At 35.4% G+C, this 24947-nt stretch overlaps 1 protein-coding gene across 2 annotated transcripts in view; it reads right to left on the bottom strand.

Moving 5' to 3' along the window:
- Positions 1–388: 388 nt before the first annotated feature.
- Positions 389–24947, bottom strand: part of Prcp (prolylcarboxypeptidase) — a 70881-nt gene continuing 46322 nt past the window's right edge. For both annotated transcript variants that reach the window (XM_013357698.4, XM_005323253.5), the window contains exons 4-9: positions 22133–22314; positions 21745–21902; positions 20629–20798; positions 11555–11719; positions 10533–10720; positions 389–1141 (exon numbers count right to left, since the gene is read on the bottom strand). In XM_013357698.4, the coding sequence (XP_013213152.1) occupies positions 925–1141; positions 10533–10720; positions 11555–11719; positions 20629–20798; positions 21745–21902; positions 22133–22314 (1080 nt within the window). In that variant the 3' untranslated portion in view covers positions 389–924. The remainder of the gene's footprint in view (positions 1142–10532; positions 10721–11554; positions 11720–20628; positions 20799–21744; positions 21903–22132; positions 22315–24947) is intronic.

Consider the following 24947-nt stretch of genomic DNA (forward strand, 5'->3'; position numbering starts at 1 on the left):
CAGAAAAAAAAAAAAATTAAAGCCGAACATAACTACATTCTTCTTTCTGAATAGTTGATTTGTCTATTTTTTAAGACTTTTTACTAAAGTATCATCAGTAACCCAATACAGAGATTGTTCAGATTTAAAGTAAAAGGCAAAACAGTCATTTTCCTAAACTGGCATGATTTAGCCAAATTACCACAAAACTGACATTAGAAACAAAGAGAAATAGAGCTGGAAAAGGCCAGATTTTCTTACTGGCAGAACCACAGTGGCAAATATCCCAGAACTTAGGAAAGCTGCCAAGTAGAAGAGAGAAAATTAAAGGACTTTCCCAAAACAGCCAAGCCCAGGGCACACTATATTCCCAACAGCTGGAGTGAGCTTCAGAAGCAACACACAGGTATAAGGTCCAGCCTTATTCTTTATTTACAGCACATTTTAAAGTCATTAAATCAAGTACAAAAGGAATGACCCCATTTCCTGGATTAGCATCAGACATTCTTCCTACCAGCTGCACTTACGTCATTTTTATCTATCTTCTGCTTTTCCTTTTGGTGAGTAGGAATGGGGACTTGCATATGGCAAAAGAGATTTCAATCTCAGAACTCAGAATTCAAATGCCTACTTGCAGGGAAACAAAGGAAGTGACTCTCTTTTGAAAGGCAGTGAGAAACTCTGCTTGAGTTATGAGGGCCACTGATGGTGTGGGAGGCATCATGATGAGATTTCTTCCTGTAGGTGATGCATGCAGGTTGACTACCCGGGCTACAACATTGTTGGGATGGCAACACCTCCATCACCCTCTCTTCTATCTCAACCTGGGCACCAACCAAATCTAATGACAAATGAGGGGAAGTTATTACACATAGAAAACCAAAGTGAATGGGAATATGGGTGTATTGAACATAAAAGAAGAAACTATAAATGATCAAAAGTTGCTCAGGACTGCCTTCTGACATTGTCATGGAAATCTTTGATCCATCGCTTCATGTGTTCAATTTCCAGGGCACGTGCTAATAGCACAGATGTAGGATCCAAGGGATTGTTGGCTCTAAGATCTAAATGATGGGCCCCCTCCTTGATGGTGACTGCAACCAGGGTGTCTGTGATGTCTTTGGTTACTCCACCTCCTGACCAGGGGTCCAGATCACCATTGCTGTGAATAAGGGAAAGAAAAAATGAGGCTGTTAGCTACACTTAAATAAAATAGGAGAAATATATTATATGCATAACACCAAAAATTATAAACCTTTAACTTGGGGGATTTGATCTGAGGATCTAATTGTCTTACAGAAAGGTGATTCCCACTGAAGTTTTCTAATATTTCTTAAAAAAAGAAAAAAGAACCAAAGAAGACTATATTTGGTGCTTCCATGAATCAATCTAGACTATACTAGGACTTGGAATTTAGAAGACTGAATTCCAATCCCAGCTCCATTATTCAAAAGTTTTGTGACTCTAGTTACCGGACTCAGTTTTCTTATCTGTAAAATCGAGAAAACAAGATCTACCTCATAATATTATAAATATTAAACAGGATGGTGTATTTGGACGTCTTCATAAGCACAAGGATCAGGCACATATGAGTTCCTCGATTAAAGCTTTCTTTTCTCCTAGGATCAAACTTCCAAAATGAAAAAACAATAAAATCTCCATAGTTAAAAATGTAAGTTATCTCAGCTCAAAGAAAAAGAAAGCTGTAAAAGAATTTTTTTTGTTGTTGTTGTTGTTGTTGTTCAGTACAGTACTTTGGGAAATAAGCTGGTAGAACTGAAAAAAAGTCCCCAGAATCTGGAAACAGAATATCTGGTCATTATTTAAAGATCTTCATTTTGGATTAACTTTAAAGTTCAGAAAATGCTTCTAGGTTATTAGTCTCACTCACAAAACACACTTCAAAATGATATGAACAGGATGTCATTGCAACAGATTGTATAGTTTAGCTGAATTTTTAAAAGAAAGGTACAACCATAGATGACATCCCTAATAATATTTTTGCATAGCTTTGTTGAGATTTAATTCATATACCATAGAATTCATCCATTCAAAAATGTAGAGTTCAAAGCTTTAGTATAGTCAGAGTTATGCAACTATCACCACTATTAATTTCAGAACATATTCATCACCTCAAAAAAGAAACTCATACACATTAGCAGTCACTCCCCATTCCTCCAACCATATCTTCTCTTAACCACTGGCAACCACTAAACTACTTTCTGTTTCTATATGTTACCTTCTATTTCATCTAAATGAATTGTATAACAGGTAGTCTTTTTAATTTTTTTCTTTTGCTTGGTCTAATATATTCCAATTTCATCCATGTTGTAGCACAGATGAGTATATAATTTCTTTTTATTGCCAAATAATATTTTATTGTACAACTAATAAATGGATAATAAAATAGTATATTTTATTATCCATTTACCAGTTGATACATAATTGTATTATTTCCATTTTGGGGCTATTAAGAATATCACTCCTACAGACATTCTCAAAGACAAGTTTTTGTGTGGACACAGTTTCATTTATCTTGGGTATAGACCTAGAAATGGAATTTCTGGAACATATGGTAATTTAAGCAATTATGTATATGTGTGATCCTGGGGATCAAACCCAGGACCTTGTGCATGCATTTCCTCAATGAGCAAGTGATCTACCACTGAGCTACAACCCCAGCCCTCTTTTAATGAACTGCCAGACTGCTTTCCCAAAGTGGCTGTTCTATTTTACATTCCCACTAGTTACATAAGAGGCTTTTAATTTCTCTATATATTCATCAATACTTAATATTATCTATCTCTTTTTATTATAGCCATGTTATTGGGTATGACACATTATCTCATTGTGAGTTTGTTTTGATGCTTCGGATTGAATCCAGGGGCCCATGCATGCTAAGCACATGCTCTACCACTGATCTACACCCTCAGCCTTCATTGTGGTTTTAATTTGCATTTGCCAAAAAGCTGATGGCATTGAACACCTTTTCATGTGCTAATAGGCCATTTGTATGTATTATTGGGGAAAATGTCTATTTAGATCTTTGCCTGTTTTTTAACTGGGTTATCCATCTTTTTATTTTTGTGTGTTTTAGGAGTTCATTTGATATTCTGGATATAAGTCCTTTATCAAATAAATATATGATTTGCAAACATTTTCTCTCGTCGTAACATTTACAGCAAGGTTTTTTATCTTGATGAAATCCAATTTATCTTTTTTCTTTTGTTTGTGTTTGGCTATTTGTTTAAGAACTACTATTTAGTTTATGATCACGAAAATTTATTTCCAAGTTTTCCTCTAAGGATCTTGCAATTTTACCTCTTGTATTTTGGTTCTTGATCTATTTTGAGTGACTTTTAAAATATGATATAAAAAAGGATCCAACCTCATTCTTTTGCCTGTGGATGCCCAGTTTTCCCAGGATTATTTGTTGACAAAAGTAATAATAAGTTATTCTTTCCTCAATGAGTTATCTTGACACTCACATTGAAAACCAATTGACAATACATGTAAGAGTTGACTTCTGAACTCTGAATTCTCTTTCATTGATCTATACATCTATCCTTATGCCAGTATCATACTATATTGATTAATGTCACTTTGTAATAAGTTTAAAATTAGTAAGTTTAAGTTCTTCAAATTATTCTTCCTTTTCAAGATTGTTTTGCATATTATGGGTGTTGCATTTCTATATGAACTTTAAAGGCAGCTTCTCAATTTCTATTAAAAATGCTAGCTGTACAAATTAGAATAAATTTAAAAAATGCTAGCTGGGATTTTGATAGTGATTGCACTGTATCTGTAGGTCAATTAATTTGAGGGGTACTGCCATCTATAGTGAATGCTTACAATTTTATTTTGCGCAATTCATAATAGCAGAACTGTGGAACCACCCTCGGTGTTCATCAACAAATGAATGGATAAAGAAAATGTGGTATATATACACAATGGAGTTTTATTCAGCCATAAACAAAAATAAAATTATGTCATTTGCAGGAAAATGGATGGAACCAGAAACCATTATGTTAAGTGAAATAAGCCAAATCAGAAGGTCAAGGTTCACATATTTTCTCTCAGATGTGGAAGCCAGAGAGCAAAAAGGAAAAGAAAGGTGGTGCAGGGAGGGACAGGGAATCTCATGAAAATCAAAGGAAGATTAGTAGAGGAAAGGGACTAAGGGTTAGGAGGTGAGGAGAGATGGGGAAATTGCTGGGGGTGATATTGGTCAAAAATTTTTTTTTAGTATTTATTTTTTAGTTTTTGGCGAACACAACATCTTTGTTTGTACGTGGTGCTGAGGATCGAACCCGGGCTGCACGCATGCCAGGTGAGCGCGCTACCGCTTGAGCCACATCCCCAGCCCCAATATTGGCCAAATTTTATTGTTATATTGTGTGCAAGTATGAATATAATGCACCAATAAAAAATGTCGAATGCCCCCACCCCCAGGACAAAACTCTTGGCTATAAGTACAACCTATACACAAATGACAACTGCTATAGCATAGATCTTAAAAGTCCCTCAAAGGCCCATGTGTTAGATTCCCAGCTTGACACTATTGGGAGGTGGAGGAAACCTAAAAGGTAGGGTACAGTGAGGCTTTAGGCCTCAAGGTGTGTCCTCAGAGGGGATTATGGAACCTGGCCACTTCCTCTTTCATTTCACTTCTCAGCTACCATTCAATGAGCAGCTTGCTCAGCCATATGCTCCTGTTATGATATACTGTCTTGCTACAGGCCCTAAAACAATGGGACCAACTGAACATGGACTAAGGTTTCCAAAACTATGAGTCAAAATAAATCTTCCTTTTTTTTCAGTTGACTATGTCAGTTATTTTGTTATAATAATGGAAAGCTGATTGACACAATTACCAAATACTATCTCTACCCAAGACCATTCCTGTACACTTCAGAAACCAAAATTGCCAACTTGACACTTTTACTTGGAAGTCTAAGCAGAATCTCAAATATACCAAGTCCAAAAGTGAGCTCCTGATGCTCCCCAACTCTCAACCATCTTCCTAATCTGTTAGTGGCAACTCTATCCTTTTAGTTGCTCAGTTTTTCAAACCATTCATTTAATCTAATATTTAACTACCAATCTGTCAATAAATCCTGTCAGTTACATCTTCAAATATATATACCACCTCCACTGTCACCATCCTGATCCCAGTCACTAATTATCTCTAGCCTGAATTACTTAAAGAGCCTTTTAACTGGCCTTCCTGCTTCCACTTAGGTCCCCCTACAATCTAATATCAATAATACAGCAAACTTGAAACTATAAATCAGAATCAGATTGTGTGACTCCTCTGCTCAAAAGAGTCAGTCCATGCTTTCCTATCTCATTCAGCATAAAAAACAAAGTTCATACTAGAACTTGCAAGTCTCTATGTGATCTGGGTCCTCTTGTGCCTCTGATTTCATCTACTATTCATCTACTCCCTTCCTCACTGACTTCACTTCAGCCACCCTGACCTCCTTACTCCCCCTGAAGGAGAATATGCAGGGACGCTCACCTCAAGGGTTCTGCTAATTCTCCTACCACAAAAATCTCATGGCTAGCTCCTGCACTTCCTCCAGATTGTTTTTGCAAAAGCCATCCCTTGGTGAGGTCTTCCTAGTAACTCTCATAAAAATTTCAACACTTTTTACCTCTTTCTGACATTTTATTGTTCTTCCCTGACTTATTTTTCTCCTTAGCACTTATACATCCTTCTAGCATGTTTATAGATGCTACCTTGTTTCATTTTCTGCAAAACTACAACTCTACAAGGTCAGGGATTTCAGTCTGTGTTGTTTATTACTGTATTGTCAATTCCTAGGATTGGCCCACAGTAGGAGCCAAGCAAATATTTATTGAATGAACAAGAAAAGAATTTAAATGTCTAATTACTTGTGGCCTACATATAGTGTTATAAATACATGTGTTTAAGTTCATGAGCATATAAGTCTCTTCAGTACTTTCTAAGTTAGCAGATCAAAGGTTTATATCCTGCCTGGCTTTGGATAAGTTACCTCACTTCTGGGAACCTCAATTCCCATACGCATAGAGAAAAGAAAAATTTTTAAAGAAACATAGTGCCCCTCTCTTACAGAATCATCATGAGGCCCAAATTAAACAATATATGTAGAAATAAGGTATAAGCTATAAAATGCTATGCAAATAAACAATAATATAATTATTATCATATTATATAGCATGAAAAGTGTTAACACCCCCAGATATAAATGAATCATGAAAGTTGTATGTATTTCTCATAAAAATTTAGTAAAAATAGTCAGAATACTAAATCAACCTTTTCTAAGTAAATATGCAAATTAAATAAGCAAATAAGCATTTTAGGTACATTAAGAATATGTGTTTGAAATACAATTTTAAAATCCTTATTCCATTATCACATACTTCTCTTTTTAAAATAATAATAATAATTGTAACTTAGTAGTACCAATTTTGAAAAAAAAATACTCCCAAAATACCCTTTTTTGTTCTATTAAAAACAAAAGGGAAACCCCTATGCAAAATAGAAGTCATAGTTTTCAACTATCAGATAAATATTTAAAATAAACTAAACAGAGGTTGAATTCTCTTAAATGAGCAAATAGCCTTCATCATTATTCCAATTGACAGGCCCAACCCAGATAGGAAACACTCCATTATTTGCAAAACAAAAAAGCCATCCCAACAGCTGCATAATAGGCAAACTGCATTTGATTTAAAAGGTCATCTGAAACAGCCTAGCGGCTTAGCAACAGTGTTTGGAGTTGCTGAGAGACCTAAGATGCACATGGACTTGAATTTCTTGGTTCTAGACATGTGAAAGCTAAACTAATCATTGGGAAATCTACCAAAAAGAAAAAAAAAATGGCTTTGGCTTTCAAGAGAGAATCTAGATGCCCAAGGAAAATTCCCAAAAAGTGGTCTCATTTGATCACTGGCAACAATGCCTGAGAAATGAAGCTAAACTAACCAGCTTCTCAAGGACTCCCATCTTAATTTATATTTAAATAACTGAGAATGAGCATTGATAAAGCAACCTACCAATTTTGAAGGAAAAAATAAATCCTAACAAAACCACTGTGCAATTTCAAAAATGCTGAAATGAGACTGTTAACGGGCACTATTTATTAAGGCCTCATTCATCTAACAAATGTTTGTTAAGAGCCTAGTATGTGTTGGGCACTCAATGGGCATGAGTTTACCAGAGAACATAACAGACAAAAGCTCTGCCTTCATGGTGTTTACTTCTATGACAATCCATTTATTCCTTAAATGACTCTATTAGGTAGACTTTATTATTTCTAAATTATATAAATTGGCAATTTGCCCAAGGCCATGCAGCTAATTCAGGAAAGAAACAGGAAGACACTAAGGTCTACCTGACTTTAAAGCCTCAATTGGAAAATCTCCAATCCAATAATTACAGATTGAACTTTCCAATCAAAATAGTAGTCATACTTGGATTTGTCTGAGGCAAGTTAAGAAGAGACATCTGAATACAAAGATAACTTTCCATATGGTTCCTTGGACATTTTCTTACTCAAAGTACACAGCACACAGACACCTGAGACTGATCTTTTACTTAAGAGAATGTACTTTCTTCAGAATAACAGGAAAAAAAATTAATTTTTAATCTTATTATAATGCACCACTAAAAATATGGGGGAAATATCTTTAAATTTTTACATTGGATTTTTCATATCTAGCAACTGGTAGTAAACAATTTCTTTGAAAAAGCAGACTTGCTACTGCAGAAAGATAAGCTAGCATCTTCACCCAGCCTGACTTTAAACTTTTACATACTTCCAAAGACTTCCCACATTGTGCTATTGCATTCCTTGTTCAGTTTGTACCAACACACATTTACTGGCCATCCCATGTATGCTAGTCAGGTGGAAGGTGCCAAAAGCTCAGAGATGATTAAGATGAAGTTCCTGCCTCTGAGAAGTTCACAATCTCCTGGGACAGATAGTTACACAAGCAGATAATCTCCACACCAAATGGTAGGAGGTATTCACAGGTCCTAAAGGAGCTATGGGAGTGATGGAAACCTACTCTTCTTGGAGAGGCTGAAAATATTTCTTGGAGAAGGCCTGAATCTTAAGAAAAAGGTTGGAGGGGGGGGAATAAAAAGAACAAAGACAAATATATTGTTTTCTATGGCTAAAAGATAAAGTGCAAGAAAGAAATTGTACTTCCATTTATTCATTTGTTCAACAAATGTTTTGAGTATACATATTTGCCAGGTCTGAGCCAAGTGCTTTGCTGTACTAACTCATTAAAGCATTCCAACAATACTATGAGTGATATTACAATTCTCATTTTACAGAAGATGAAAGTATAACTCAAAGAACATCACTGTTTTTAAGACAGCTCATTCTACCTTTGTCCAATCCTCTTAGAAAAAAGTCCATTCTTACGCTGTGCTATAACTTCCACCTACTGATCTCTGTTCTATTCCCAAGACTTTTCTCACAAAATTAGACCTTTCCTCCAGTGAAGATTATGAAAACAATCATGATGATAATTTGACAAACTAAGAAAAAGCACTATAAAAGGCAAACGGATAAGTAAAGTACTTATCTGAAATGGTTGAATCAATATAAAAGGAGATTGAATTAGATTAAAAGACCCTACTTAACTTGAACTTTAGCTTTACTGTAGGGTCATAGAAAGGCAGCATGAACTCAAAAGTTCAGAATGTTAGAAAAATCCAAATAAATGCTCCATGGAGACAAGTTCCTAAAGAAAAACAACAAATATCAAAGTACTTCCTCCTCTAATAGAACAAAGATAACTGCTGTGGTCTGTACCCTCAAGTTCATGTTGAAACTTGAATCCCTTATTACTGTGAAGTAATAAGAAGTGGGGCCTTTAGACAGTGACTAACTTAAGAGGGCTCCACTTAATGAAAGGATTAGTGCCTTGTGAAAGTGCTAGAAGAAACTAGCTTAGCCCTTCTTTGCTCTTTGACCTTCTGCTAAATAAGGATGCCAACTTCAAGGTGCCATCCTTGAAGCAAGACCATGCTCTCCCAGCCACAGACCCTGCCAGCACCTGATCCCACCTACACAACTATAACAAGTACAAATTACCCAGTCTCAGGTTTTTGTGATAATAGCACTAACAGATCCAGAGCTTACATATAACCTTTTTCATTTTCTCAGTCCTTAAAGTTTTCCTGACTTCAAACACCGTTGAATTGGCACAGTTTCCTTACACACCCTAAATAGATTTCTTTGCTCAACTGTCACTTCGTGCATGATCTGAAAAGTATACTTTGGAAGAATCCTATTGAGGATCTAAGGAAATTAAACAAAGAAAATCTCACTTTTCCAAAGGTATCTCACCTTCTATTTGGAAACAAGTATGTGCCAGGTTTGAAAATAGTATGAGTCCAGTAAGTCAGAGGGGTTTTGCAAAGTGGGCAATACCACCAGCCTATACTCAGACAGTCAACCTCCAGGCAAAACAATACTCACTCCAAAAGCTATTGGACATATACAAAAGGCCAAATTTGACTTTTGTTTAAGCGAACATGTGAAAGAATGACATTTACAATTTAAACAATGTTTCTGGTTAATAGGTACCTACTTGTATCTATCCTATTTGTATCTATCCTATTTCCATATACATAATAAATATGTATATATTTATATATATACATATTTATATATGCATATATATTTATATGCATATATATTTGTATATAATGTATATATGCATATATGTATATAATGTATATATGTATATAATATATGTGTATGTATAAATATGTATATAAATATAATAATAAATTAGGGAAATTTTTTATTAATTGATTGCCATTAGCTGACAACATAATGTTTATGCCGAAACACGAAAAATTTAAATCTCAGACACCCACAGAATCAATATTATTAACTATAACATGAACTAATATTATGTACATCACTTCTTAAAGGAGTCATGTGATACAGAGCAAATATGGCTTTTTTAGTTAGACAGGTCAAGGTAGAAAGGTCAAGGTCTAGTTAGACAGGTCAAGGTCTAATTAGAAAGGTCAAGGTATCTGTGTTTATCACCTCCCTGGCTGAGCTTTGGTAAAGTGACTGAATGTGTGACCTTCAGTTTCCTCTTCAGTAAAATAAATGAGGGGAAACTATAACAACTACTCCACAGGGCAGCTGTGAGAATTTATCTAAAGTGCCTCATATAATACTTGAAACAAAACAGTTTTGAGTTAAAAGATTTGAGTAAAATACTGAATTTTTTTCCTTATCAGCAATAATAGTAACAAAAATAACATAAACTGAGAATAATAGACAATGCTTCATTTGGGCTATAGAGTTTTCCCCCGAGTGTTTTGATTTTGCTGCTGTTGTGCACATTAATAATACAAAACTATCTCTTCTCAGCCTCCTTTGTCTTTCAAGGAGTAGAAGAACCTGATGGTTATTGCTGTTATATTCTGTATTGTTTTACTGTCCAGCATTTTCTGTTCTATTTTCTCAGCTAGCCTCTAAGTGTCTTAACCAACTAAATTTCCTCTCTGAATTATCAAAGCTCACCTGAAAATGATGTTGGAGTGTGATTTGATGTTTTTCCCTCCATACATGGTAATGATCCAGGAGGGCCTTGGTCTCACACCCCATTGTTTAAAACATTCATCAGAATATTTCTTCAAGTTCCATTGGTGAGGTTCAAACATGTCATCAATACCATTGGTACAAAAGGGCATGACCATTTCCGTGCAAGCCTAAAGGCAAACCAGGAGAGGATCCAAAGATTAAATGAGGGGAAAAAAAAGATAAAATTAATTTCCCAAGGTCATTCAACTAGAAAGCAGCAAAACCAGGAAATGAGCTCAAGCAATCAGCTTCAGGGCTAATGCTCTTTATTTTTATATCAAAGATAACTCCAACCCTCGGATCACAGATTCCTAGTTGCTGTTTCTAAAATACTAAGGTATTTTTCCTGGCCTGAATAATTATGATATACATCCAGTGATAAGTGGGCAGTACTTATGAACAACCTCTTACTATTCTGGTAAGGCTTGGCTGAGAAGCCACAGGGGTTACGACTATGTGCTCCTTCTTTGCAAACTGCCCTTTTCATATCTACTGTTATATTTAACCTTCAAGACAGCTCTGGAAAGAAAACATTATTATCACTATTGGTCTTCATATGAAGAGAAAGGGATGGAGACTCAGAGTCAAATTAGACTCCCCTTCTTTTATGCATCCATGAAATGATTGCTCTATAGGATGTATTGAGATCTATGACAATATTAGTTTAGATTACCTGTCTTTCTCACAAGGCTATATTTGATGGTGAGATTATGTGTTATTTATCTTTATATCTTTGCAGACTAGGCAGTGCCTGACACATGGTAAGCACTCACTATGTATTTGGTAATGATTAAGTACATGAATGAATGCATGAATGAGTGAATAAGGAAACTGGTCTCACAGTGTAAAGTAACAGTCCAGATTTGGATTCAGGTTGGGTGAAAAAATCTTGTATAGTCTCTATTACAGTACTACTATATCAATAAAAGGTAAATATGCTTGGTGATATCACATAAACTTACCTGATAGCTCCAACCCAGGGATCCCAAATTCTTAGTTGCTGTTTCTGAAATATTTAGGCATTTTGCCTGGCCTGAATAATTATAATATACATTCAGAGCTTGGAAAATATTCTGTATCAACATTGAATCCGGTACACTAGGATTTATCAAATACTGGCACACCACCTGTCATTGTAGATAAATAATAAAGAAGAGTCAGAATATGAATATAAAACTACAGTTTGTTTTGTTTTGTTTTTGTTTTTTGATACCAGGGATTGAACCCAGGGGTACTTAACCACTGAACCACATTCTCACCCCTTTTTATTTTTTATTTAGAGACAGGGTCTCACTAAGTTGCTTAGGGCCTCACCAAGTTGCTGAGGCTGGCTTTAAATTTGTGATCCTCCTGCCTCAGCCTGCTGAGCCACTGAGATTGCAATGTACCACCATGCCCAGCTAAAACTACAGTTTGATAATACAAAGAAGAAATAAATATTGATTTGATCATAAAGTATTCTTAAATATCAAACTGTATTGCTTGAAAATTTCTATCTCTTGAGTATAATCCCTTCAAAAAATAATTAACCTTTTAAAATTTCCCATGGGGAGTGATACTGACCAAATTACATTGTTATAACTTATGCATGTACAAATATGTAATAGTAAATCCCACTATTATGTATAATTATAGTAAACCAATAAAATATGGAAAAATAAGCTTTTCCAAGACTACAGAAATAAAAGTTATTTGTACAGTATGCAAAGTCCTCTGCATCTGCCTCTAGTTTCAACTTTGCAGCCTTTGCTCCAGCCTAATAAAACCATTCTCCCCTCCAACAAGCTTTTTCCTTCCTCTTTGTCCTTGCTCATCCTGAAACCCTCTTCCCCTCTCACTCCACTAATGCCTGGTCAGCTCATGTTTTACAATACTCAGCTCAAATACCACTGCCTTTCTGAGGCCATCCTTACCTCTGTTTCCAAGTCAAGAAGAAATCAACTATTCCCTTCTTAGTGCTTCCACTACCCGCTATACTTATTTCTATCAGAGCCTCTGTAATGCTCAACTTCCCTCGTTTAGTTCCCGAATATCTCCCTCAGCACTTAGAAAGGTCTCCGTTATCTAAATATTTGCTGAAGAAGTGAGTATATTTTTACATAAATGCAAAATTCATAATTTTTTTCATGGAAAAACTATACTAAGCTCCAACATTCATGTTATGATAAGAAGCATATTCTGCAACTCCCCAACTCCCAAATGTTCCTGTCACTGGTCTGTGCCTGAAATTCTAGCTCTGTAAACACAGGCAATTCTCAGGAGTGTAGAGACTAATTAGAAAAGGCCTGGGAAGCTTTCTGGGGTACAGAAACATTTTGTATATTCATAGGGGTCTGGGTTACACAACAAATGGTACACATAACTTATGCATTTCACTGTATGTAGATTTTATTTCCCCCCCAAAAAAGAAAAATTATAAACAAATATTGAATTCTAGTTAATGATATTAAAGCTTAATTATTTAGGGGGAAGATATCCTTAGCTTACTTGGAAATGCATTAAAAATAAGATGGAAAAAGAGATAGATGGATAGGTAAATATTTATATGTGATAAATAAAATATAGCAAAAAATTATTCATAGAATTTAGGTGGTACATGTATGGGTGTTCACTGTTCAATTAGTTCCTTTTTTCTGGATGTTAGAAATGTTTCATAATAAACTGTTAGGGAAAAATTACAAGCAATAGAATCATAGCTAAAAAATAACGATAATAGTCACCGATTATTAAGCCCTGAGCTTACAACCATTACATCATTTAATCCTCAGAAAGACCTATCAGATGGATGATTGTCCAGTACTATAAGAAGAAACTGATTCTTAGGTTCAATCACTTTTTTTTTTTTGAGAGCGAGAGAGAGCGAGAGAGAGAGAGAGAGAGAGAGAGAGAGGAGAGAGAGAGAGAGAGAGAGAGAGAGAGAGAGAGAGAGAGAGAGAGAGAGAGAGAGAGAGAGAGAAAGAGAGAGAATTTCTTTTTCAGTGGACACAACATCTTTATTTTATTTTTGGGGGGTGCTGAGGATCCAACCCAGTGCCATCACATGCCAGGTGAGCCACATCCCCAGCCCCAGGTTCAATCACTTTAATAAAGGCTACCAAAGTAGTAAATGGTAGGAAATAGATATTTCCCAGGTGTCTCTGCTTATGAAATCCATATCTTTTAGCTTAGAAAGTCAACCTTTGTAAACCGGGGGCGGTGGCACACCTCTTTAATTCCAGCACCTCAGGAGCTGAGGCAGGAGGATTGCAAGTTCAAAGCCAGCCTCAGCAATAGTGAGGCGCTAAGCAACTCAGTGAGACCCTTTCTCCAAATAAAATACAAAATAAGGCTAGGGACGTGGCTCAGTGGTTGAGTGCCCCTGAGTTCAATGCCCATTACCCCCATCCCCCAAAAGTTGATCTTTGTAAAACTGCAAACAGCCCAATGACAAAGAAAATACACATAAAGTTTGCATTTTGTAATCAAAACTTTAACATGAATTCAGTGATCTGGTCTTTTCCAATTTCATATGGAAAAAATATAATACATAGGCAGTTTCTGGCAAAAAGGAAACAAGTCCAGAGAAGGAAACAGAGAGAGAGGAGTCCATCTCACAGACAAATTAAGAGAGCAGCAGGAGCAAGGTCTGGGCTGGGTACATATCCCCAGTCAGAGAAGGAGGGCATAGAGAAAGGAAGTAGAAATAACAAGCCACAAGCAAACCCAGCCCCTCATCACAATTCTGTTTAGGACCGGCTCCCAGCAACACTCCCATTAAAAAAAAAAAAAAAAAAACAACTTAAAAAGACTGAGAAAATGAGTTGTAAGGAAAATATGATGCCTCTCCTCAAATGTATTCTACACAATCATATTCTATGAATTGTTAACTGGTACTTTGTGGGGAAAAAAACTTCTTAGTCAAATAATTTTAAGGAATATTGTATTAGAAGGAATATTGTATTAGCAAATGTGAACAGCTTTCTTGAATGCAGGATTCAGAGCATTTAATATGTTCAACTGCAATATGAATTTCCAAAATGAGGATAGTATGCATCAATAAGTTTTTGGAAATACCAAGTGTGAGAAAAGCCAGGAAATAAGATGCCCAAACAAAGGATATACTTTTTAAGAGTAACCATGACGTCAAAAGCATAAGGTACACCAGTATGCAGGATGCACATGAAGAAACAGAATTGAGCTAAACTGAGAGCTTCATAAACCTAGAGTAATAAGGAAATGCCAGTTGAAGAATACTTAAAGTCAAAACAGTGTTTTCCTATTTGACAGCTCTTAATTTTTTTGTGGCAAGATGATCATTATTATCCAAAGTACATGTATGAAGACAAGAATTGGTGCAAATATACTAAGTATACAACCAGAGATATGAAAAATTGTGCTCTATATATGTAATAAGAATTGTAATGCATTCCACTGTTAGATATAAATTTTAAAAAATTATCCAGCATTTGTATGTCAATTGTCAGAAAATGATCATAAATATGGCAATATATCTCAGTATTCAAGACAGAAATACTCAAGACGATATAGATATTAAAGAACCAAACACAGCTATTGCCAATAGTTGATCAGTATTCCTTCCTATATCTTGATACCAGCAGCAGACTGCTTTTTCAAAATGCAGCACAATACTACAGAGGAGCTACGTGGAATGGGGAGAAGATCATTATGTTCCTGCACATCGTGGTAGATAAGACAGGGTGATGGTGCAAGCTGGACAGAGGGAAAAAGGTACTGGTGTACAAGAACTGGACTAAAACTCTGCAAAGACCAGGAGCAAGTGAGTGTGACTCACATGCTGGCATTAGAGTCGTACTTAGAGCTAGAACACTGGGCCTCTGTTAGGCAAAGAAAAGGAGTCCCCATGAATAGCCATATTTGCAAAGAACAGTTACTGTCACTCCTTAAAAGACACAAGCGTGGCTGGAGACCAGCACCAGCTGACAATACTTGTGTTTTGTCAGCCCCAGAACATCATGGTCAGAAATTTGGCCTCTGCTGATAGAAATTCTATGCCCAGATTCAGGGCAATCCTGGGCCCACTTTCCTCTGTGAAGTCAGAGGACAACTGAGTCCAGTTCTGGGCACTACACCTTAAGGAGGACACCAACCAAACATAAGAAAATCCAGAGGGGAACGGGTGAGATGAGGAATTGAGGAATAGTTGAAGCAGCCCTAAAATTGGTCATTTGAATCATTCCCAACCTTTTATTAATACAAATAAAGCTTAAAAAATATACCTATGACTAAATTTATTTTTAGTTTTCTTGAGACAAATTCTTAAAGGAATTACTCATTCAAAAAACATTTTTAAGGTCTTAGGTATATTCCATCAAACTGCCCTATAGAGAGGAAGTACCACTTTATAATCTACTGGCATATTATTTACAAGGTCTGAAAATATCACTGAACTTTTTTTTTTTAATATTTGTGGAAACTTTATTTTAAGTGGTTCTAAAGCTCCTTTCTAATGCAAAGATCCTGTGAGTCTGATCATTCTATAGCATAAAAACACAATATCTACATATCTATTCACTTCCATAACAATTTTGGTAGTGAAGTAAATGAAGTTTCAAAAAGTACCAAAGTAATACTGATAAGCATATTCCTATGCTTATTCAAAGACTATGATAGTTAAAAAAAAGAGATTCACATACTTTTTTCAGATTTGTAGGATGCATATAACATGTAAATATTAAGTTGAACCATATAAAATTGCCACATTTACAGTTGAAACATAGTCAAATACTGGCAAGTTTGGTACAATCTTGTATAAACTTCAGCTTAATCCTGACAATTTACATATATTACCCACTTAATAAGGGCAAGCCCTTATTGTTTGCTGAAGGACTACAATCTAATCAGGTTAGACAACCACCTCTGTCCACACACTTAACACCCATCTGTAGCTCCTGTATTATACTATATATTTTGTGTTTCTTGTGAATAATCTCAAAGCCATAAATGTACTAAAACAGGGCCAGGTAAAGCTGGGGTTGCTGGTATAACTACTTAGGTTCCTTAAGGGGAGGCACTTTCCCGACAATGACCTAGGAAGCAACAGATAATGACCATCAGTATTTCACAGAGGAAAAAACAAGCTCACAAGAGGTTTGGCTCCAAATACACAATTGAGAAACTATGAGTATACAGGTTCTGAACTCAGACTGCAGCAATGAACTACTTGCATAATAATACTCTCTTCCTGATATTATATAACTAATTATTAACTAGCATCAATTTAGTGCTTACTACACAACAGATCCTATGAAATACAACAACCCACATAAGTATGGCAATTGTAATTATCCCCATTTGCAAGTGATGAAACTAAAGCTCAGAGAGGTTATAAAAGTTATTTAAAGCTACACAGGAAGGAAGTATCAGAGTTGAGATTCAAATACAGACTTACTCTGGAGCTTCCACTTGTCATTAACCACACATACTCACCTTTGAATGTTACACTGAAAGAGAAATCACAACATAGTGCCTAAATATACCTATAGTATCATGGTGACTTTTTTGTAACATTTTTTTTTAAATTCTTGGATTGTCTTTATTTTTTTCTATGATTATTAGTTTTAAGTAAAATCTTAGGAGGGGTTTTGTGGCAATATAAAATTACAGAATTTTAAAAATATGCAAGAGTAAAAAGGAACTGCAAAATTGCAGAGCAATATGAAGCTCAAGAACCAACACTTGAAATAGACTTAATTCACTTTCTATTTCCTTGTGTAAAAGTGTGCATTTGTGGAAACACTTAAAAAAATTTAAAGGTCCACTTTCCTAATTCTAGCTTTAAGTACAGAAATAGTATAAGAAATAGAACATTCATGCAACATTGGAACCAAGCTGTTCAGATATGCACCCAAATATTTAGGTTCTGCCCTTTGACCCCCTCATATACCAGAGAAAGGAAAGATAATGATTTGTTTAAAAGCTCTAAGTGTCCCTACCTATGAGAATAGCATTTGAATAAAAGAAAGAAAAGGGAGGCAAAGAGAATTTTTTTAAGAGGAAGGAAAGAAGATAGGTTTTTTTTTTTTTAAAAAAAAGACCAATCTCCTCTCAGAGAGCATGGTCCATCCACATTATAAAAAGGATTAAGCAGATACATTCAGCTTTTCTAACAGATTTTCTTTCTCTAAGGCTTCAATACCCCTCTCACACTCACTCGGATAATCACATTAGTTTTGTCATTAAAAGCTCCCTTTTCACAGAATGCACCTAAACCGCTTAAACCACCCAGAGAGGTCGCATACATTATCAAACACCAAGACAAACGGAAGAGGTTTTCCATCTTATGTCTTATTATTTCACTCTATCCTTTTGCATGCTCAGGAGTCTAATTAGTTACCAGGTAAAAAATGATTCCAAAATTAACAAACTATACAGTATCCTTTAAAACTGCTCTTTAAGTTAAAAGACCTAATAGTCTTTATGTGGACAGAACAGTCAAATGACAGAGGGGTTTTCTATTTCCCTTTTCTCTTCTTCCTTGTGTTCCACTGGCCAAGTCTGTGATTATCTCTGCATGAATGTTGCAGCTTCTGTTAACAGTAAACAAAAGTAAATGGAGCCTGAGCCGGCAGAGCCCAAAGACAAATTAAAAAGAATGATCCTTGAATTGACACGGAAAATGGCCTTTAGTTGCTGCCCATGGATCCTTCAGAACTGTACAAGGTTTAGCCTGAATTGGAAATCACCTGCTTTTCTCCATAACCCAATTGCTGCATATTATCTCACCATCCTAAGCCTGAGTCACAGACTCAGAGAAGGACCGCTGTTTGTCAGCCCTTTAAAAAGGAGGAAGTGTATCAGAGGGAGGAGGAGTTCTGGCTAAATGGAACTATCCAAGTGAAAGAGCGGTCCCCAACTGGGTAGTGTTCAGGGATTAGTGGGTTGGGAGAACAGAGAGGGGTCAAGAAAGGAGAAATAGAATGGGTAGTGAAAGAAAGTGATCTGAAGCTAAAAATTTGGGAGGAAGAAAATTTCTGAAAATCAGATGGGTAAGCAACTATAGGAGGAAAAGGAAATAGAGGCAATGCAAGTTTCTCAAGGAAAAGGCAACAGATTATTTTTGATGGGTTATAGGCAGGAAATGAAATCATAAATGTATTTATTGTAAGCAATCAAGAATTCCATAATACCAGGTTGGGGGCATAACTGGGTGGTATAGTGCTGGGTTCCACTCTCCAAAATAATTCCTTAATATGTCAAAGGAAAGAATAAGATTGGTAAGATAACTGAAGAAAAGGACAAGAACTAATCATGCATAAAAGAAGCTAAGGTTATTATGGGGGAAGGACATACAGTTATCTTGCAAAAAAAAAAAAGCTTCTATAATGTATATAAACAAAAAGATAAAAGGACTGCACTAAATAGCAATAATAATAAAAGACAACAAAATATTTTAAGTCGACCCTACTGGTGTCAAGTAATTATTAAGAATAGTGAAGGAAAAAAATATTTATCTACACCAAAGACTCAACAGGAAAATATCTGAAGGAACATTAAAGAAGTGGAGAAAACACCATGTTAGACTGCTCACCATCCCAAATCATGATGAACAACTAATACTAAAGCTGTATTCCTCTGGCTCTTTCAGATTAAGGGTCAGCAAATTACAACCTCCAGGCCAAATGCAGCCCAACTGCCTGTTTTTTAAAAAATATTATTGGCCATCCTTCTTCATTTATGGATTACCTATGGCTACTTTCATGCTATACCTGCAGAGTTGAGTAACTGTGACAGAAATCACGTGGCCCACAAAGCCTAAGTATAACCCTTTATGGGTAGAGTTTGCCTATCCCTGTTCCATCAATAAGGGAATTCCCTGTTGTTTTTATCATCTGACAATTCATTTGTTCTTCAAGAAAGGGTTAAGATGTAAATGTAATTCTCTCTTTGTATACTGATAGAGTTAAATTTGATGTTTGAATCCAGATTTTATTAACATGTAAGAGATCTCTTTCTCATAATTTTTTACTGAATTTAATTAAATGCACACGGGTGCAAAACACTTTGTTCATGAAAAAAGAAAAAAATAACTAATTGCAGATGAATTTGTTTCATTTTAGTTGCAAAGTTTTAAGCAAAGTGTATGTTTACTGCTTCAAAGGCACAGTAAATTACAAGTGTTTTTGAAACCTGGCTCTCATATTACCAATTCCATTTTTATTTCCAGCACCAATTCTAGCTGTAGAGTCAATTATATTCTCAAAACTTAACTATCAAGTTGGCCGGCCTTTATTTTTTAAACTAAAAGGAAAAGTTCCTAACAAACAATATGCTTAAAAAAGAGCATACACAATAAATAATTTGACATGAAAAAAAATTTAAAAATCTAAAAGAACCTAAAATTGGTATAAATTGTCTTTATACTTCTCAAACTATTTTCACATCCAATATTTTATTTGGTCCTAAGCACAACTATTGTCATCCTTTTTTATAGAGGTAGACATGGAAACTCAGGGAGGAAGAACACCTTGGCCAAGATCACGCAGCTGGAAAGCATCAGTTTCTGGCCAGACCTTCATCTTCAGGGACCCAAGTCAGTGTTTTTTCCATTCTGCCATGCTGCATGGGAATCACCCTTCACACATGTGTAGCACTTAGAAAACTTTAGCAGCCGAATAAATCATAATATATGATAACAACTGCAATTTATTAAGCATCATTAGATAGATCTAGGCATTATACATACACCACAAAAATCAAATATATTATATATTCAAAGGGCATTAGACATGGCACATAGTAAATATTCAAATGACTGCAATTATTGTTCTTATTTCTACTTCATACAGCTTTACAATTGATGTATTTTGCCCCTATTTTTCATGGGAAAACTGAAATTATGCAACATGTCCAAAGTCACATAATCAAAAAGTGGCTGAACCCAGGATTCCCACCCAGATTTGAGTAACTCCACAGAACCCTAGATGTCACTGGGATTTCCTCTGATGATGAAAGTCAGAAAATGTATGTGAAAATTAAAGTATGTCATTAAAAAAATAAGAGGAAATTTTCCTGTTACCTTGATAGGCCAAGCAGGCAAAGGCTGCAAAAAGTTAGATGCATAAGGGTAGTTCACCATTGCCAGATTCACCCAAGTTTCCATAATCCATTCTTTCAAATTTGGGATGTCCTCGAATGTCAATGGGCTACATAAGTGAAGGGTTTGAGCAAGCCACTGTAGACCACTGCCTGAGAATAGAATCACAATGCTGGAGTCTAAAAAGTACGAGTCAACACAAGTCTTTACAGATCATTCATTCTTCACTTAGTATTACAGAAAACTCAATTTTCTATACCAATTTTCCAGAATTTTTTCAACATTCAGTAAAATACTTGTAAAGCTACTAGATAGATATTCCCATGATAGAAAAGCTGCCTATCTTTATGCAGATTACTAGAATTAGTGGTCTGAATTATTTCCCCCTTTTAAGATACTACTGTAACAAATAAGTAGAAATACTATACAGGATGGATAATGTATAAATTACAACTAATAAAACAAATCGATACATATGACAAATATACTATTGAACAAAGACAGCAGGCAAAAAAATATATAATATACAATTGCAATTATTTAAAGTTCAAGAACAAGCAAAATTAATCTATGGTTCAAGGAGTGAGGATATAATTAGCTGGGTAGGGATGGAGATAATGATTGAGAAAGGCACCAGAGAATTTCTGAGATGCTGATAATGTTCTTGATCTGGATGTAGTTATTTATACCAAGTACTCAGTTTGTGAAATTCATCAAGCTATGCATTTTGATTGTGTAGTTTTATGTACATATATTTTACTTTAATAATTGTTTGCTTAAAATTGGAAGAATCAATAAACATAGTGGTGCATGCATATAGCCCCCACTACCTGGGAGGCTAAGGCAGGATGATCATTTATTTAAGCCCATGAGTTTGAGACCAGCCTGGTAACATAGTGAGATCCTGTCTCAAAAAAAAAAAAGAAAGAAAACAAATAGGAGGAAGAGGAAGAGAAGGAGGAAGGGGATAAGGGGAAAGGGAAGAGGAGGAGGAGGAAGAGGAAGAAAAAGAAGAGAGAGAAAGGCAAAGGAAGGAAGAAAGAGGGGAAGTATTGATTTAACCAAAATCTCAAATCCATTCACTTGAATAAAACTTACCTGTACTTGAGAGTCTGTTAATGGCATCCCAGGACCTGAGGATAGTCACTGAACAATTTGAACCACTTTTCTTAAAATCTGTAGTTACAATCTTCATAAACGTATCACAAGGAACAAAGTCCTCAAACTGCCAGATAGGGGCAGAAGCTGCAAGGGCTCTAAATGGTAAGGGAAACAAGGGAGGAGAAAAAAAAAATGAACTCACTTAACTCAAGTTTTAAAATTAAAATTGAGACTGAACAAAATCGATGAGGAAAAATAACACAGTTTTAAAGACACAGAACTAGAAATCTCAGTAATAGAATGGGGCATGTTTTACCCAAAACAGATCTCTAAGTTTGCCTTGACAATTACTAAGAAGTTCTCATGCAAACATAAATGCACTTACCCAACTACTATGTGAGGATATTTCATCCTGAACCAGGCTGCAAGCATACCACCATAAGAGCCCCCTATTGCAATGACAGGCTGATCTTCAGCTCCTGGGATTGTTCTTTTCAAATGTTTGATTAACTCAACAAAATCAGCTAGAGCTTGTTCTGATGTCAGAAAATTCAAGTGTCTGCCATCCTAAAGAAAAATAATAAAGAACATGGGTATAAATGTGCATATAATGGCAGTTTAGGTATTACCCAGATCCAGAAAAAAAAAAAAAAAAAGAGGCAGAGAAGCTTTTCTCCAAATACAATTTCTAGTCAATTGAGCTAAAATGCCCAGTCAAAGCAATAGCTGTGCTGATTTAAACAACTCATGAAATATGTTTTTAAGTTTGTGGAAGAACATAACGTACTTTGCATTTAGTTATAATTTCTACTAAATGCTAGTGACTGTTGAGGTATAAAAATAACAACAACAAACTGTAAGTAACATTTAAGAGCAAATGTGATGAAATATAAAATTAAGCCTAATAGACAATTGCTATAACTTGTATTTCTAATATTGACATATTAAAAATGTCCACAATGTAGGAAATAAAAAAATAAATCCTGTGGACAAATGAGGTGAAGATCACCAATAAAAACAAAACTCATTCTTCCTCATCAGAAAGATTATATATTATGAGTCAACTAGGCTGCTTATCATAAACAACTGCAAAATTAAAAGAGAAATATATTTTCAGGCACCAGAAATATAAGACATCAATCCTAGAGAGGAGGGAATCTCATAAAGTACATCCCATGATTGTCTATATCTCTGCATAGAGACAATTTCCCTCTGCAGTATAGGAAGTTGAGGCACAAATGGAGTCTGGCTGAACTGAGGAGCCTAACAGGATGTTTTCAAACATCAATAATTCCTAACATCCCTTACTTTAAAAGCTGAAGCCTAATCTCACTCCTTTGAACATGGGCTGGACTTAGCTTCTTGGTTTTAATGAATAAAATGTGGCAGAAGTGATAATACATGACTACCAAGGATATATTAAAAAAATAAAAAAGCATGGTAGCTTCTACCTTGCTCCCTTGGTTGGCCAATTTTGAGGGCAATTAGCTGCAATGTCATGAATCTACTCAAGTAGGCCCTTCGGAAAGCCTAGAAGGAGAGGAAGCAATCTCCAGAGCCAGTTTATCACTCATGTGATAACCTCTATACTAGTGGAAAGAGTCTCCCATGTCCGGTTAAGCCTTTATCTGACTCAAGCAGTAGCTGACCTCTTGGCTTGAAATAGAACCATCCAGATAAACCACTCCCAATTCCTTACCTAAAACTGTGAGATAATAAAGGCTTATTGCTGTTTAAAGGTTTAAAACTATAGCAACAGATAACAAACATAGCTATACAGCCTATCCAGCTATCTTGTTGGATCTTTTTGCATGTGTCTCACCACTCTGTTGACTCCTTCTATTATTCGACACACTACTTAGCTACAGAGCTCCCAACTCTCCTCTTTCTATAGATGCCACCTACTCCTTTAGCCTTCCCCCTCATCCAAGATGTATGCTTTCTGACTTCTTACCTCCTATCTGTCACTATTCTTTACTTCCAGTTTTTATGGCACTATGTATAGTATAGTTCAATGCAATTCTTTTCCAATCCTTGAATAATATGTGTAACATCCATCATTCTACTGACAAATTCTGTGAGCACAGAAAGGGAAAGAAGCATATGAAAAAAAGAGCCCTTGGCTTCATTTTGTTGACAGAGCATCAATTATAGAGACCTTGGCAAGGGAATTATGTTTCTATCTGCAACAAGCTGACTGCTTCCTAGTGATATCAGGACCTGTCAACTTTTCTAATCAATTATGTGTGAAAAACACTAAGTTTAAGAATAGATGAGGGCTCAGACAGTGGTTCAATGGTAGAGTGTTTGCCTAGCGTGTGTGAGGTACTGGGTTTAATTCTCAGCACCACATATAAATAAATGAATAAAATAAAGGTCCATCAACATAAAAAAAATATTAAAAAAAAGAATAGATGGGGCTGCAGTTGTGGCTCAGTGATAGAGTGCTTGCCTACCATGTGTAGGCACTGGGTTTGATCCTTGGCACCACATAAAAATAAATAAACAAAATAAAGGTATGTCCATCTACAATCAAAATTTTTTTAAAAAAAAATAGAGCATCCCATACAGCCCAACAACTATCTTTCTATTTATAACACAAAAACATTTTACTTATTTTTATTTATTTTATTTATGATACAAAATAATAAAACCTAAGGATAAAAATTAAAAATTCCTTTCAAAACAGACAGCCTAAAAACTATTGACCCCAAGTTCTTCTAGCTGAAATCTCCTCAAAATCATGATATACGTATACTGATGGTATGCAAAATGATCTTAGGTAGTGCATAGTGTTTTTAATGTAAGATTGATTATCTTATTGTAACTTGGAAAAAATAACTAGTACATAAAGCCCTTGATTAAGATAATGCTAACATAAAGACTGAGTTCCTTAAAGAAAAATATTAAGAAAATGATACAATTTTTAAAATATATTAATTAATACATTAAAAAATTAATATAAGCAGAATCACAAAGGTAGAACATAGTGACTCAAATGAGAAAAAAATCATCCAGGTTGATTAGGTGCAGAGCCTTTGGTCAAGACCAGAGTCTTTTGTACAAAGAGGAAGGGCTGAAGGGAATCCCAGGGACAGTTACACTCACTGAATCATACAGCTTATTTTTTCTTATTTTATTGACTATCTTGTATTTAAAACACCTTATTAGACAAATGCTTATGTGCTCATTATATGTTT

Source organism: Ictidomys tridecemlineatus, chromosome 4, assembly GCF_052094955.1.
Source record: "Ictidomys tridecemlineatus isolate mIctTri1 chromosome 4, mIctTri1.hap1, whole genome shotgun sequence".
Lineage (NCBI taxonomy): Eukaryota > Metazoa > Chordata > Mammalia > Rodentia > Sciuridae > Ictidomys > Ictidomys tridecemlineatus.